General features: G+C 40.9%; 2 protein-coding genes across 16 annotated transcripts in view; one reads left to right on the top strand and one right to left on the bottom strand.

Annotated features, from left to right (window-relative positions):
* LOC140907638 (uncharacterized) overlaps positions 1–17,088 on the bottom strand; it is a 138,970-nt gene that overhangs the window by 35,861 nt on the left and 86,021 nt on the right. For 7 of the 15 annotated variants that reach the window (XR_013635404.1, XR_013635407.1, XR_013635406.1 and 4 more), the window contains 3 exons: positions 6,563–6,615; positions 5,419–5,502; positions 2,249–2,383 (listed from right to left, as the gene is read on the bottom strand). Coding sequence is in view for 1 of the 15 variants with exons in the window: in XM_073334010.1 (XP_073190111.1) it covers positions 5,422–5,502; positions 6,563–6,615; positions 13,436–13,470; positions 14,371–14,870 (669 nt within the window). In the remaining 14 variants the exon portion in view is untranslated. Of the gene's footprint in view, positions 1–2,248; positions 2,384–5,276; positions 5,503–6,562; positions 6,616–13,406; positions 13,471–14,370; positions 15,393–17,088 lie in introns of those variants that run through there. The other 8 variants (XR_013635401.1, XR_013635397.1, XR_013635398.1 and 5 more) reach the window with 4 other exon arrangements.
* FZD1 (frizzled class receptor 1) overlaps positions 1–17,088 on the top strand; it is a 69,864-nt gene that overhangs the window by 39,528 nt on the left and 13,248 nt on the right. The window contains exon 2 of the mRNA XM_078851787.1: positions 11,190–11,482. The gene's annotated coding sequence lies outside the window, so the exon portion shown is untranslated. The remainder of the gene's footprint in view (positions 1–11,189; positions 11,483–17,088) is intronic.

The raw sequence follows: 17,088 nt of genomic DNA, 5'->3' as shown, positions 1-17,088 counted from the left end.
AGATGTGACTGCTTGTCTTCTCACACTCCTTGCTGCCTGGGCCTTTCTGACTGCATCATTCCCGTTTTGATCTTTACTCTTTTTGGGTGTAACTTGACCCTTCTCAGTCAGGTTTACACCCATTTTATACTTTAGCTGCAGAAAGGAGCTTAGCAATGCATAATTCTCTGGAAACAATACATTTTTCTAGTTTTCAGTATAATACTGATTATCTGACTTACACTCAACAGAACACTTCGTTAACCAAAGGACAGCCATCTCCCTGGACGGTGATGTTAGGGTGACCAGACAGCAAATGTGAAAAATCAGGAGAGGGGGTGGGGTGGGGGGCTGGGGGGATAATAGGAACCTATATAAGAAAAAGACCCTAAAATCGGGACTGTCCCTATAAAATTGGGACATCTGGTCATCCTAGGTGATGTGTTCCATTCAGAATATACCTTATTTCTCCTAAGGATTTAGATGTCTCCATTATACTGCAGTATGAGTTTTGTAGAGTTGGACAATACTGCTAACACCCTGATAGTCCTGCAGAGGTACTTAGAGATAAGCTGCCAAAGAACATTTTACTATATTAATGTAATGGCATGTGCATTTGCTTGACTCGATCTCACATAATCCATCAAAATCTTCATCAGTAGAAAAGGTTGATCAGACTCCCTAATGAAATTCCATTCCTTCTGTTGTTTCCATGATAAATCAACCACCACATTGCAACGAGTTCACAGCCCTTTGTTTTACAAGGCACTTGGTGAATGTGTTGCACTTGTGATTTAATAGCAGTTGTTAGACAGAAGCATCATTCAGTCAGGAGCTGGGCTTAGCTCTAAACTTCAGCTTGTTACTCTATGCGGTATTGGTACAGGAGGCAGAGAGGACTGGAAGAAAAGGAAACGGTCTGGGGAATAATTAAAGGGGATGTGAGGAGCACCATACCTTAGACATATTTTTAATTTCCTGGGGTTGTAGCATGTAGAGCTGCAGTGATTCCAGGCAGTACTGGCGCTCATAGGGCAGCCCAGGGAGGTTGCCATACGTTAGTCAGGTCCAGAAAGGTGTCTAAATTATGCTCGGGAATTGCCAGTCCCTGGAGCAGCACAAGATTAGGAGGGCAGGACGTGGTATAAAGTTACCTTAACTCCCCATCTCTGCCCAGACTGTGAGCTCTAAGGGCCAGGCTTCATGGGCATGCTCAGGAAAGTGAAGTTGAAAGTATGAATTTAACACCCGTGAGTTAAAGTGCTTTATACCCCTGCATGGACACTGTCATTCAGCAGTAAAGTGACAGTTTGTTTTAGCTTAATGCCCTTTGGAAGAGCTGCAGTACAGAATCCAACCCTAGATCCCCTGAGTCTAATTCAGATGTCCTAGCTACCTCACCCAGACATTTAAACTGGGTTTGGGCTCTAGAAGTGGTGTTTGGATTTGGACTAGGATTAATCAAATCTGAATCAGCGCTAGTGTTCAGATACAGATTTGATGGTGCTGAAATCCTGCAAGTTGCTGAAAGAGTGGAAATCTCACAAGAGCATCAGATGACATCAGTATCATCAGATCAGCTGTTCTCATGAAATTGCCACCAACTAGGGTCAAAATTTCACAAAATGGTCTCATGAGAACTTCACCACATTGTAACCAAAAGAAGAAAAATAGGCTTCTTCCTGAGACAAAAACCAAAGGGACAGGTTTAGATATGGTGTTTCAATTCCAAACAGTCCCCAGAATTCAAAGGGGTTCAGAGTTTTGGCCCAACTAACTGATGCAGATCGTTTCTAAAGTGTAATGGGGTGACAATATTAATCTCCGTTTATCTGAATATTCTATTCAGTTTCTTCTAGTTCTACTCTTATTACAGTAATATTGGAGTGCCTGCTCGAAGTGCATTAAGGAAAGGAGGTTATTTCACAGGCAGCATTCTGATGTGGACACCTTTGCTAGTTGAGGCTGAATTGTACTGCACTTATGTGTGCAGTTTATAACTTCTGGAGTGTGTTTTTTGTAGCTAACTAAATTTGGACAAGTATTTGGGAAGAAACGAGGTCATTAGGTCTGTTTAATTCACGGCTCCCATCACACACAGCTCAGCATACCCTCACCTGCCTGTCTGTGAAACAAACCTGCATATGGAATTTCACAATATAATTTATTAGTAGCTATACTTAATTGTTTAGCTTCGGGAGCACACTTCTCATAGAGGACCTTAGGCTAGGGTTTTCCAAATAACGTCAATGTAAATTATAATTCTTACGTTTGAAGTGCCTGCTGCAGTACGTCAGTCATCAGCTAAGCTGTTTACTTTGTGCCACAGTGCTGGTTGGAGCCACTGAAGTCAGTTACTCAATCCATCAGTGGTGTCAGAGCTGAATCTTTTCACTGCCATCTCCTGAAGCAAAGTGCAAAGAAGTCCAATTACAATTATATTGGCAGTCTGGTGAACAATTTCCCACTCCTGGTCACTTCAGTTAAATCATTTTGGGGTTACACGCTCAAAGTGGAGCTCAAGAGTGTGGGACAAGGAGGCTGCTTGTGTACCTGACATGATGCCCATATTTTAAGTTGTACTACTAAATGGCTTGCTTGTAGGTAGGAAGAACAGGCAAGACCATACACATATTCAAGAATACGGTGTGAATGGGAGGGAGGAATGGAGAATCAAAACAGTAGCTGAAACAGAAAGTTTTCTAAAGTTGCCACCAAAACAGGGTGAGTCAGAGTCTTTTGTGGGATTTTTGTCTATTTCATTAATATTGTTTCCTGTTCTGTTGACATAAAAGCACACCCCACTTTAGCAGAGGGGTCAGGGTCAATGGCGCCACACAAATGCAGAATAAGCCTTCTAAAAAGTCATGTGGTTTCTGTGAAATCGTTGAATATAGTGTCACAGAACCGCTCTTTGTCAGTCCTGCATAAAGCCCGGCGCTGTCAGCAGCTGACATTGCTGCCTTGCTGCTACCATTACCCTACAAGGAAGGGTATGAACAGCCAAGAAAACATATGAAATTTGATAATCAAAGGAGCAGCTCAGTTGATTCCTGGTGTGACTCTTACTTTAGGGATTAATTTGAACTACTCTGCTTGTTGAGAGCCATAAAGGAGATTGTGCCTAAGGAGGTCGTGGAAGCTCCGTCACTGACGGTTTTCAAAAGGAGGCTGGATGGCCATCTGTCTTGGATGGTTTAAACACAAGAAATCCTGACAGGGTCTTAGACTAGATGAGCCTTTGGGTACCTTGTCACCCTATGGCGCTATGCTTGTACTGTACTGATTTTTGCATAGATGCATTTCTGAGGTTGCCCTCTAGTGGCTATCCCACAGATGGGCTCTATTACTACTATTACCAGCTAAAAGTTCTTCCTCAGGCTAAAGTGTCAGGGGCTAGAAGAAGAAGGGTTCCAGTCCCGGACCCCTCTGTATAAACATTATTTATTTAATAATTGTATCTGTGGTCCAAGGATATGAATTGCTTTAGTTACATGAGGTAACTTCCATGAACAAAAATGCACCAAGTAGCTGCATTACAATTGTAAAGCTAACACGGACCATTTTAGTAGTACTTCAGTGGTAACCTTCATGGTATGGTGGAGGTTCACTGAAACCCCAACACCTCACATTGACAAGTCTTCCTTAGTGCTAAAGAACATACTCTAAATTCGCAAAAAGAAAAGGAGTACTTGTGGCACCTTAGAGACTAACCAATTTATTTGAGCATGAGCTTTCGTGAGCTACAGCTCACTTCATCAGATGCATACTGTGGAAACTGCAGAAGACATTATATACACAGACACCATGAAACAATACCTCCTCCCACCCCACTCTCCTGCTGGTAATAGCTTATCATCAAGTTGGGCCATTTCCAGCACAAATCCAGGTTTTCTCACTCTCCGCCCCCCCCCCCCCCCACACACACACACAAACTCACTCTCCTGCTGGTAATAGCCCATCCAAAGTGACCACTCTCTTTAAAATGTGTATGATAATCAAGGTGGGCCATTTCCAGCACAAATCCAGGTTTTCTCACCCTAATAACATCAGCCACACTATCAGAGGCTCGTTCACCTGCACATCCACCAATGTGATATATGCCATCATGTGCCAGCAATGCCCCTCTGCCATGTACATTGGTCAAACTGGACAGTCTCTACGTAAAAGAATAAATGGACACAAATCAGATGTCAAGAATTATAACATTCATAAACCAGTCGGAGAACACTTCAATCTCTCTGGTCACGCAATCACAGACATGAAGGTCGCTATCTTACAACAAAAAAACTTCAAATCCAGACTCCAGCGAGAAACTGCTGAATTGGAATTCATTTGCAAATTGGATACTATTAATTTAGGCTTAAATAGAGACTGGGAATGGCTAAGTCATTATGCAAGGTAGCCTATTTCCCCTTGTTTTTTTCTACCCCCCCCCCCCCGACTTTCTGGTTAAACTTGGATTTATGCTGGAAATGGCCCACCTTGATTATCATGCACATTGTAAGGAGACTGGTCAGTTTGGATGAGCTATTGCCAGCAGGAGAGTGAGTTTGTGTGTGTATGGGGGTGGGGGGGGGGGGTGAGAAAACCTGGATTTGGGCTGGAAATGGCCCATCTTGATTATCATGCACATTGTAGGGAGAGTGGTCGCTTTGGATAAGCTATTACCAGCAGGAGAGTGAGTTTTTGTGTGTGTGTTTTTTTGAAAAAAGGGGGTGGGGGGGTGAGAAAACCTGTATTTGTGCTGGAAATGGCCCACCTTGATTTTCATACACATTGTGAGGAGAGTGGTCACTTTGGATAAGCTATTACCAGCAGGAGAGTGAGTTTGTGTGTGTGGTTTTTGGAGGGGGGTGGGGCGGTGAGAAAACCTGGATTTGTGCTGGAAATGGCCCACCTTGATTATCATACACATTTTAAAGAGAGTGGTCACTTTGGATGGGCTATTACCAGCAGGAGAGTGAGTTTGTGTGGGGGGGAGCGGAGGGTGAGAAAACCTGGATTTGTGCTGGAAATGGCCCAACCTGATGATCACTTTAGATAAGCTATTACCAGCAGGAGAGTGGGGTGGGAGGAGGTATTGTTTCATGGTGTCTGTGTATATAATGTCTTCTGCAGTTTCCACAGTATGCATCTGATGAAGTGAGCTGTAGCTCACGAAAGCTCATGCTCAAATAAATTGGTTAGTCTCTAAGGTGCCACAAGTACTCCTTTTCTTTTTGCGAATACAGACTAACACAGCTGTTACTCTGAAACCTACTCTACATTCATCTTCCATCTTTCCTGCATCAGAGGATTCCTCCCTCTGCTAGATACAGGATTTCTAGAGCCATTTTTACCTTGCCAGCCCTTTAACCCAGTATTATGGGGACAGAGCAGGGATGAGGATCTGGTTCTGGTGCTGTCACTAGCTTTATTCTTGCCTCTGTCACTGACCTGTTATGTAACCTTGGTCAAGTCACTTCCCCTCTCTGTCTCTGTTTCCTCTCCCACCCTTTGTCTGTCTTGTCCAGTTGAGCCCTAAAGAGAGAAAAGGAAAGTGTCTCACACCAGTGACAAGCACCATGGGGCCCCAGTCTTGACTGAGGCCTCCAGGAGTTACTGTAATGAAAATAATTTCTCTCTTTCTCCCTTTAACAACAAGGCCGATTATGTCACTGTATGGAACACAAACAGTCCCTCCTAGAGATAAAGCAGCTGTGCAGACTGTTACGCAGAAAGGGAGGAAAAGTAATCCACCCACACAAAAATGTTTACCAGTGTTGAGTGACAAGCTGAAAGAGAATGAAAACAGAAAACTTTCAGTGGTTTGGTTTATTTTGCTGTTCAAAACTGTGAACTTTCACCTCAATGTGCCAGATTCCCCGCAGTCTGCATTCCAGACCAAGTTCCATGCCTAATTACCTGTGAACTTATTTGCAGGATTGTTACTTTCCTGTTTCTGGGAGGCTATTCTGTTAAAAGTATATTTTTAATGGCTGGAATGTAATATTTCCTAATTATGTCACTTGCTAGTTCTTCAGTATTCCTGCCTGCATGACTGGTTTTATTTTTCTCCCACTGCAAAAAAACCCTTTGCTTTTCAGTTGAAGTGTTGCCAAAGGAAGGATGACGATGACTCTGGTCTTTTTTTTTGCACTTTGAGCAGCGCTACTCATTACAACAATAGCTGGTCAAAGTTTGTCCTTTTTCAAGAATGAAATTGTTTGTGAAAAAACGTCTTAACTAATCATTTTGTTTTTCCAAAAAATGTCAATGTAAAAATAATTTATTAAGCCCTTTTGGATTGTTTGGCAAAAATGTATTTCTGATTATGATTTTTTTTGTTTCAGTTTTTTGGAGGGCAGGTTGTATTTCTGGTTTTGCTTTGTCAGCTCAGTCACATGGTGGAATATTTTTCAGTTCAAAATTCTAAAATATCTTAAATAGTAAATATAAAAAATATTGTCTTAAAATTTGATGGAGAATTTAGAAAATGAAAAATCAAATTATTTTGTAAAATAATGGAACAGAAATTGTATTAGCCGAAATTTCTGTGATGCATTTTTCTATTTCTCAAACAGCTCTGATTGTGATGTACCCTAAGATTGCCTCTTGAATTCTCTTTCTTCCATTTTCTTTGATGAAGTTTGCCTAAAGGAAATGAAATAAACAGAATTAGCTGTATGCCTCTTATAGTATTCTTATTTATGTTCTATGGTGGAAATGGAAATGTAACGAATTCTTGCCAGTCTTACTAATTACTTAGATACCACCTAACAATCACCTTTGAGGATCTGAGCCTATCTCCTGCTGATTTCAATGTGAGTTAGATGTCTAAATATTTGAGGAGCTGGGCCTTAGTACCCCAAAAAGCTTACAATCTATCCTTTTGTTCTGTGTTTGTACAGTGCCTAGAATAATGGAGTGCGGGTCCAGGACTGAGGCTCCTATGTGCTACCACAATACAAATATGGTGACCAGATGTCCCGATTTTGGGGTTTTTTTCTTATATAGGTATCTATTACCCCTTACTCCCGTCCAGATTTTTCACACTTGCTATCTGGTCACCCTAAATACAAATAATACTAAATAATAGAGTTGTCAAATTGTTGCCATGATCCTAGGATCTGTAACTTTGTCTCCTTTCCTTTTCTTAAATTGTCAGAGGACTTGCTTCCTCTGTCTTCTACCCATGAAAGCATTGGTTGAGGAAGTACTGTTCTCTGCCCTTGTTTATTATGGGATGGAGGCTAATTAAATGACTAGAAACCTCAGGAGTAAGAGACAGGGGGTGAAAGTGGGTCTTTGTCTGCTCTGACTTCCTATTTTGCTACCTTGGTAACTGTGTGTGTCATAAGTCTTCCCTGTCTCCAAAGAAGCCGTCTTCTTCTGTTGTTCAAGGACCACAATACAGCCTGGAGCAGTTTTCTTTATGTCCCTGTCTGAGTCCCTAAAGAGAAATTCCTTGTGGGGAGGGAGACTGGCTTGTGAACTCCCTGAAGATGGATCTACTATGGCACTTTGAGTTGGTTTTCCTGAAGTTGGTGTCCCCCAGTGAGCGCTACATATACTTGAAACTCCAAAGCACACTAAACCCTTTCTCTAAACTCCCTGCATTTCCTTATTCACATACTTCACCACTGACCTGATCTGAAGAGTCCCTTCTTGGAAAGAAGGATAATTCAACCCATTCAGTTTGCTGAAACTACCAACAAGGTGAATGGCAATGACAATGATTTGGGAGCAGCTTCATCTGTCTGCATAAACTGTGCAGACTCCTTTTCACTGACCCTACCACCTTCCTACTTACAGTTGTAAAATCAGCCTTGTTGTGCTACTAATCCAGAAAGGCAGCTGGAATTTTCAGCTGTATCCTGTCAAGTGTCATGTTATGATCACATTGGATTATATGATAATTGCAGGGTAAATCTTTTAATAAGATATTTAAAACATACTGACAAAAACAAATGCATAGCAATTTTTGAGTATCAGACAAGAAGACAGTACTGAGTTTTTCAGCCTGCTTTGCTGGAGAAACAATAAATACCAGTGGGTCAGCAGATCTACGCTGTCAGTGTTGCACAGTTATTTAATCACACAGATTTAGATCTTAGTGGAAAAGAACTAGGCCTGTTAAATCCACTTGACTCTTTTTCTTAACATGGAAGTTGAGCATGGAAAAGACCTGCCATTTCAGGATTATTCCTTGGGGTACATTTTCCAGTGTACATCATTCACCTTCACCTATTTTCTGGGAAGACCTATCTATTTCGCCTTCACTGAATACTCATTTTCAGCTTTAAAACTTATTGGCAGACATTTCTCAAAAGTATACGTTTGGTAATAAAGATACAAGTTAAAAAGTGAGGAAAAAATTTTCAATTACTTACTTTTTCCACTGGAAATAATTGGAGAAAAGTGTTTGGGGTTTTTTGTTTGTTTGTTTGTCTGTCTGTTTGTTTTTAATGAACAGACAGAGAAGACATTTTCTTGCACTTCTAAAGATTTTTTTCCTTGGGAAAGTATGAAAAATGTTTTAAAATGAGAGAAAATGACACACTGTCTCTCATTTTTTAAACTTATTTTTACTTTTCCACTGGGGAAAAAAGTCAAAAGGTGAGAATGTTCCCCACCACACACACACTTTCTCTTGTTGTTTACTATTGAGATGGGAAAATGTGGGACTAGAAGGGAAGAAGAGAGAGAGAGAGAGAGAAACAAAAATTTGAAATCTTTTTTTTCCCAAACAAAATATCCTTTTCCCAATGTAAAAAAATTTGAATTTTTCTGTTAAAAAAGAACAACATAAAATCTTTCCAACCACATCAAATCTTTAAAAAAAATACATAACCCTTATAGCACTTTTTATCAGTCATTTCAAAGCACTTAAAGAGTCCAGTATACTTATCCTTAAAAAAAACCTTAAAATGATGACCACCTGTACTTTATAATCTATTACATAAATCTCTGTTCATCAATAGATAATAGCCCTTAGTCTATGGGCCTGATTTGCAGATTGGTTTAAATTGGGAGTAACTCCACTGAAGTTAGTGAAGTTACATGGGAACAAAAGCACTGTGACAGAGAAGTCTTAACAATGCAATTTTCAAAGCATGTTATTGTCATGTTCACAGCATACACCCAGAGATGTTACATAAAAACAAACTACTCTTGCTGGTAGGTTGCAACAGATCACTACTTTTATTCTTAAACTCCAGAACAGATAAACAGATAGCAGGCTGCTCCCTTGTTGGGGTGAGTTGTGCCTCTTTGATTAAGAGTATGTCTACACTACAAAATTAGGTCGAATTTATAGAAGTCGTTTTTTTAGAAATAGTTTTTATATAGTCGATTGTGTGTGTCCCCACACAAAATGCTCTAAGTGCATTAAGTGCATTAACTCAGCGGAGCGCTTCCACAGTACCGAGGCTAGTGTTGACTTCCGGAGTGTTGCACTGAGGGTAGCTAGCCCACAGTTCCCGCAGTCACCGCTGCCCATTGGAATTCTGGGTTGAGATCCCAATGCCTGATAGGGCAAAAAACATTGTTGCGGGTGATTCTGGGTACATGTCATCAGGCCCTCCCTCCGTGAAAGCAACTGCACACAATCGTTTCGCGCCTTTTTTCCTGAGTTATCTGTGCAGACGCCATACCACGGCAAGCATGGAGCCCGCTCAGGTAACCATCACCGTATGTCTCCTGGGTGCTGGCAGATGTGGTACTGCATTGCTACACAGCAGCAGCAACCCATTGTCTTGTGGTAGCAGATGGCGCTATAAGCCTGAAAACCATCGTCATTGTGTCTGAGGTGCTCCTGGCCGCTTCCGTAAGGTCGGTCAGGAGCGCCTGGGCAGACATGGGCGAAGGGACTAAATTAGGAGTGACTCGATCAGGTCATTCTCTTTAGTCCTGCAGGCAGTCCTATTGCACCATCTTCTGCCGGGCAGGCAGGAGATGAGGATGGCTAGCAGTCCTACTGCACTGTCTGCTGCCAGCCAAAGATGTAAAAGATAGATGGAGTGGATCAAAACAAGAAATACACCAGACTTGTTTTGTATTCATTTTCTCCCCCCTCCCTCCCTCTCTCCGTGAAATCAACAGCCGACAATCGTTTCGGTGAGGTCCATCAGGGGCACCTTGAAAACTTTCATGGAGATTCAGTCCTGCCTGAAATATCAGAGGGTGGGATAGTTTAGTGGGTTGAGCATTGGCCTGCTAAACCCAGGGTTTTGAGTTCAATCCTTGAGGGGGCCATTCTGTATGACAGTTGTTTTTGTTTCTCCTTGATGTAAAGCCACCCCCATTGTTGATTTTAATTCCCTGTAAGCCAACCCTGTAAGCCATGTCGTCAGTCGCCCCTCCCTCCGTCAGAGCAACGGCAGACAATCGTTCCGGCCATCCCATGTTGATGTTGGTGAAACGTCCCTTGTGATCCACCAGTGCTTGCAGCACTACTGAAAAGTACCCCTTGCGGTTTATGTACTCCCCGGCTTGGTGCTCCGATGCCAAGATAGGGATATGGGTTCTGTCTATGGCCCCACCACAGTGAGCTGAGTGGGCTCCATGCTTGCCATGGTATGGTGTCTGCCAATAGGCCTGAAAACCATCGTCATTGTGTCCGAGGTGCTCCTGGCCGCCTCAGTAAGTTTTCGAAATGCCAAAATATTTGTCAGTGTACCTTTTAAAAGCAAGAATGTTTAATGATTAATTTGCTCTGGCATTCGTGGCTCTCCTGGATGTACTCCCAAAAGGTTTCTGGGGAGGGCAGCCTTATTCCGTCCATCATGGTAGGACACTTTACCACTCCAGGCCAGTAGCACATACTCGGGAATCATTGTAGAACAAAGCATTGCAGTGTATTTTTGCTGGCATTCAAACAACATCCGTTCTTTATCTTTCTGTGTTATCCTCAGGAGAGTGATATCATTCATGGTCACCTGGTTGAAATAGGGTGCTTTTCTTAAGGGGACATACAGAGGTGCCCATTCCTGCTGGGCTGTTTGCCTGTGGCTGAACAGAAATGTTCCCTGCTGTTAGCCACGGGGAGTGGGGAGGGGTGAGGGGCTACCCACGTGGTGGGGGGAGGCAAAATGCGACCTTGGAACGAAAGCACATGTGCTTTGTATGTAATGTTAACAGCAAGGTTTACCATGAAAGAGTGTACCCATTGCTCTGTAAAATGTGTCTTTTTAAATACCATTGTCCCTTTTTCTTTTCTCCACCAGCTGCATGTGTTTCAAGGATCACAGGATCTTCTCCTTCCCAGAGGCTAGTGAAGATTAGAAGGCGAAAAAAACGCACTCACGATGAAATGTTCTCTGAGCTCATGCTGTCCTCCCACACTGACAGAGCACAGACGAATGCGTGGAGGCAGACAATGTCAGAGTGCAGGAAAGCACAAAATGACCGGGAGGAGAGGTGGCGGGCTGAGGAGAGTAAGTGGCGGGCTGAAGAGAGGGCTGAAGCTGAAAGGTGGCGGTACCACGTCTGCCAGCACCCAGGAGACATACAGTGACAGGTAACTCAGGAAAAAAGGCACGAAACGATTGTCTGCCTTTGCTTTCACGGAGGGAGAGAGGGAGGGCCTGATGACATGTACCCAGAACCACCCGCAACAATGTTTTTTGCCCCATCAGGCATTGGGATCTCAACCCAGAATTCCAATGGGCAGCAGAGACTGCAGGAACTGTGGGATAGCCACCCACAGTGCAACACTCTGGAAGTCGACGCTAGCCTCAGTACTGTGGAAGCGCTCCACCGAGTTAATGCACTTAATGCACTTAGAGCATTTTGTGTGGGAACATACACAATCGACTATATAAAAAAGATTTCTAGAAAACCGACTTCTATAAATTCGACCTAATTTCGTAGTGTAGACATACCCTAAGGAATTTTCAAAAGGGTGATTTAAGTGGAGAGAAGGCCCCTTTGAGCACTGGCTTGCATATGGCCAATATTTGTGTGTTGTAGGCCTGATCAAGGGATAGGCAGCCAACAGGATCAGGGTTTCTATGTTTATTACCTAATTTTTAGACTAGCTTGTCCCAGTTTGTAAATGCAAACAGTTTACTGTGATCAGTTTTATCACCTATTTTTTATGATCTACTTTTATGTATAAAGGTGGCAACACTCTCACAGGAGAGCCTCTCTTATAGCTCCAGAGACGCCAAAGATGCTTATGAGACAGTCCTGTATTCACAAGAGGTATAAGATGAATGCCTAATGATGAAATTATTCCTATCCACACGTATACTGTATGCCTGAGGATTTAATGGTTAGAAAAGTGCATCTTATATTCTTTGGATGGGAAAACTGCAACACAGGCTGCTCTATGACCCTTACAATGCACCAGGGACCATCTTATTCACAATGGTTAATGCATCATTCCTATCCACACACAGAGAAAACTATTCTCAATTTGTTTACAATGGTCCTAAAAATGTAATTTATAATCTTTATTTTTATTGCCCATGTGTAAGTTACCCTCAGCAAAGTAAGAATCCTCATGTGCAATATATAGAAATCACAGAAATGTAGGTCTGGAAGGGACCTCGAGAAGTCAAAGCATTTTCAAACCACGTTATTATGTTCACAGCAAACACACAGAAAAGTTAGATAAGAACGTGGCCTCACTGTTTGGTTGTCCTCAATAAAATGTTGTATAATTTTTTTTAAAAGATCAGAAACTTATTTTTAACACACATTAGCCCCATTTAGTCCGTTTCGATAGCTGTAGCCTGCTGGGTCATTAGTAAGGTTACTGCACTCTATCCAAAAACCTTTTCTTGGTCAGATCTTACAAGATGCATAAAACAATACTTAATTTGGATCGTTTCCTCAGTAACTGTTAATGACAGATGAAGGATTCTAGTTTTTACGGCCATTTAGAAAGCTATTTTAGTTCAGCACAGCACTGGGTTTACAATTACAGCATAGGTGCTAGAACTAGGGGTGCTGATGCATCCCCTGGCTTGAAGTAGTAGTAACAACCCAAATGCATGGTTTCTGCCTTCAGCATCCCCACTATAAAAATTGTTCCAGCACCACTGAATTATTGGTTCCAAATGCCTGTGGTCTAGTCATGTACTTCAGTCTGTTTGTTTTGTTCAAATAATCTAGTCATAAACTCCTCCCAGCACAGAACACAGAATACAGATCTATTTCACAGTGCTCAGAACTAAGAGCCAACAGACAAAGGTAGGCAATTGCATTGGATCTGTAACATTGTAACACTAAGAGTGCCAGCTGTCAAATTTAAGTAGATTTTCAATTAATTTTTTTTCTTGTGCATGTGTACTCCCCATCTCACCCCCTCATGTGCACACATGGAGTCTTCATAGCTGAGTTGTCTATTCCTCCCAAACCAGAAGTGAACTCAAAAGGTTTAAAAACAAAAACAAACAAACAAACAAAGCAAAAAAGCCCCAAACAACTTTGGATACCTTTAAAACTATTTTGAACTTTCACACACCTCTACACTTCCAGGTTTTGGCCAGTGCCGGGATACTGTTAAAAAAAGAGAAAAGCATGTTGGCATGGGGTCTTTGGCCTGCCTAGAAGTAAAAGGTACTAGTTATTTTATTAGACACCCAGTTTTTGCATCCTGGTAAGATTTTGATATTTCCAGTAAGGTTTGGATAAGCATTTACATATTGCGATCTGAACCAAACCTCCAACCTCACCAATCCTATATATGGGGCAGAGGGAAGAATAGTGGTAAGGATTAAATAGAAAAAAGTGAAAGAAATAGAACAATTGTTTTACAATTATTTTTACTTCATTATGGTATCCACATAAACTTTATTTCCTTCTTCCTTACTTCCAGTAACTTTAACAGGCATTGAATCAGACCGTTAAATGACTCCAACCTTGCACTGATGGTTATTTAATTCAGGGATTTGGTGCAATCAAATTTTTGAATTCCTCTGCTCCAGCTCTGCTCTGGCACCAATAGTGACTGCTCCAACTCTGCTCCGACTCCGCTCCACGCTCCGACTCAAATTAATTTTTAACTAAATAAAAAAGTGCATACTGTAATTTTGAAAAAAACATTATTTTTATTCAGACTTTTAAAGCAATTTAAATGTCATCAGCAATGATACAAACTAGAATAATTCATAATTCATTCTGTAAAAAATTATTGCAGCCATCAAGTCGTCTTTCATAGCCTGCCGCAAATCATTTAAAATTAACTTTAAAGCCGAAAACAGTCGCTCTACACTAGCTTGAGTTGTTGGCATGCTCAAAGCAATTCTACAGACAGGCTGAATGCAGTGTGGGTAGCTGTGAATGGCCTCAAAAACAGACTTAACTTTTAGCCTACCAATAGACTCCATCGCCTCACCATCTTCCTAAAAGTTTCTCTCGAATAATGCTTTATTATAATTATGAATCGCAGAAACTCACCGGCATCTTTCTTGTTTATCCAATTCCATTTCAAAGGCATCATCTTCTGAAGAATTGGTGCTTGAATTATCTCCATTTCCCTGTGATGACTGAAGACGTCTCAGGGATGGACGCTTGAACAAGTTCAGAATGGAGATGGAAGTTTGAGAACAGCCTGCTATTTCTGAAGGATGTGAATGTTCCGAAACCTCAGATTCGATTATTGATGACTCCTTTTGTTGTGTTTTGTTTTCTTCAAGCTCTTTCGCCAAGTTCAAATGTAGCAATAGATTTTGGTTTTTGAGTCGTCGAGCAATATCAAGGAGCCCTTCGTGACCAGACTCAGCTGTGCTGACAACTAAATGATGAACAGCATCATGCCCCGTCGAAACGCCAAGCTGCCGACCCATTTCACCTGCAATTTTGTGGAATCCTTTGTTCTTTAGCCTGAAGGTAGTGAGCGCTGTTGAACTCAAGCAAATCATTTCCATCAGCCCTTCACGGAAAGTATTGGCATCCATGGTGACTGTAACCTTTGAGGACTTCAAATATGAGTCAAGTTTTGTTTGTTCAATTTTGGTTTTCTTTTCAGATGAAGTGCCGCAAAAAATCTTTTCTCAAGGAGTTTTCAAAGAGCCAGATGAACGTCATTTAACCACATCAGCTTTCTGTTTTGCCTCATCTTCCTAATCCTTTTTTGTAACCAGAGCCACATAGTTTTCAGGATGGTTACGTTTTACATGTCACCAAAGGTTGAAACTTTTCACGGCACTTGTCTTGAAGCTACATGGTTTGAGCTCGCCATTCACTTCCTTTTCCACCTTGCACGTTGCCAATTTCTTCTTTGCTTTTCCCAAAAGCCCAAATTTGGGCTTCAAATTTAAAAGTAGAGACGTCATTGAGATCCTTTTCCATAAATTGGCTATCAATCATGGGGGGCTGATTTGATTTTTTTGTACAAGCCGTGGCCAAATCTTCTTGTGCTGCTACTGCATCCAAATGTTTCTTGTTATGATCTTCAAAAAGCAATGAACATAAGCATTACATTTTTTTATAATGACCTGCTTGTGATATCTTAACCACTTAAGGTACTTCAGATTTATTTTGGATTTTCTGGACAAAAATGATCGCATTTTCTTTTTACACAAAATTATTATTAAAGTATATTTTAACATTTTTTGCAGATTTAGTGAAGTAAGAAGTATTTGTAATATACATAATTAATATAAATTTTTATTTATAAATTGCAAGTTAGTTTTTTTAATGAAATTTTGCGGTAAAAATATTTGAAATATTTTCCAAGTTTTTTATTAATACCTCAAAAACGCTTTAATATAGATATATCAGTGAAATTTGGTATGTGCTATAGCGTTAGTATGTGCTATCACTATTCTACAACATTAATTGTTGGGAAGTAACGAAGCTACACATTACAAGGTTGAAAATAAACTTTAACGGGAAAGGGGATTCAAATTGCAAGCACAGTCCTTTTAGTAGGGAGAGCAAATTTTTGGAAATATGTTTTCGTTTCATCAGCCTGAATAGATTATATAAGATAGAGCAAATAACAGGTTCTGTCTTGTATAATGTTTCCAGCCTGCGGGTTAATTTGTATGCATATTGTTCCCAATTATTATTCCCATATTTTGTTATGAAGAAATTCACTATTTCATTCAGTCTAGGATTTCACCGAGGCTTTTTGATCCCATTCAATTTAATAAACATCAGAACCAGTCTATATAACAATGACAGAAGATAAATCCCTTGAAAATGAAAATATCATAGCTCAGTTAGTTGCTGCTTCTGCTAGGGTTAGTAGATTGTTATGCTTTGTATAAGAATTGCTTTGGGATAATAATATTTTCTACTTGTTTATCCATTTTTCATCAGACAAATCAGTCAAGAAGGGCCATATCAGACAGATCTGATATAGTCGCTACTTTTCTGTCTTGTAGCTGGAAGGGAAAGATGAGATACATTTTTATACTTGAGAAAAGGAGTCACAGTTAGAGGGAAAAACTGAAAGAAAGTGAAAAACCTTGAATATAAACAGCTACTCTCTAGAGCAAGTGGCAAGAACACCGTCCTGATAATCACTGAGTTTTGTGATTAGTGAAGCAACAGTTACAGTTGTGAGGAGAGAAACAGGCAAGAAACGGCAGTGCACTCTACCTATCTAAGATTATAGCAGCAGAATGAGTCGTGGTTATAAAAATGTATAGTGGAGTGTCCTTTCATGGCTGCCAACACAGACTGAATCCAGTCCTGACCAGGATGACAAAATTCATTTTGATTGAATTGCTGTCCAGACCAGGGCATTGGAGAGGAGCCCAGAGCTGGAGCCCGGAGCAGTGTAGCTGCATGTTTTTGCCTGGAGCTGGAGCAGAGCCGGAGCACAGAAAATCTTGACTGCTCCACTGCTCCAGTTTTTTTTCCTCATTTTCAATCCAAAATGAATGATATTTAGCAAGAAAGTCCTAAAGGTGCAAAAAAGTTTCAGATTTTATAACAATTGATATTGACATCTACTTTACCACTTTACGTAATATGTCACAGTTATTCTCACTTCGGCCGAAATCAAGATTTAATGTACAGATACAAAATTACAAAGTTTTTTGGAGATACGTTTTATTAAAGAATCAGATAATTATCAGACATCCAGCAACACTACAGACTGCTCCCACCCTTGTGCCAAGGTTAGGCGAGTACATAGTCACGTAGATTAGTTAGATAGTTAGA

The sequence above is a fragment of the Lepidochelys kempii genome, chromosome 2 (assembly GCF_965140285.1).
Source record: "Lepidochelys kempii isolate rLepKem1 chromosome 2, rLepKem1.hap1, whole genome shotgun sequence".
Lineage (NCBI taxonomy): Eukaryota > Metazoa > Chordata > Testudines > Cheloniidae > Lepidochelys > Lepidochelys kempii.
Note: the sequence above shows the minus strand (reverse complement) of the source record. Positions and strands in the feature narration are given on the sequence as shown.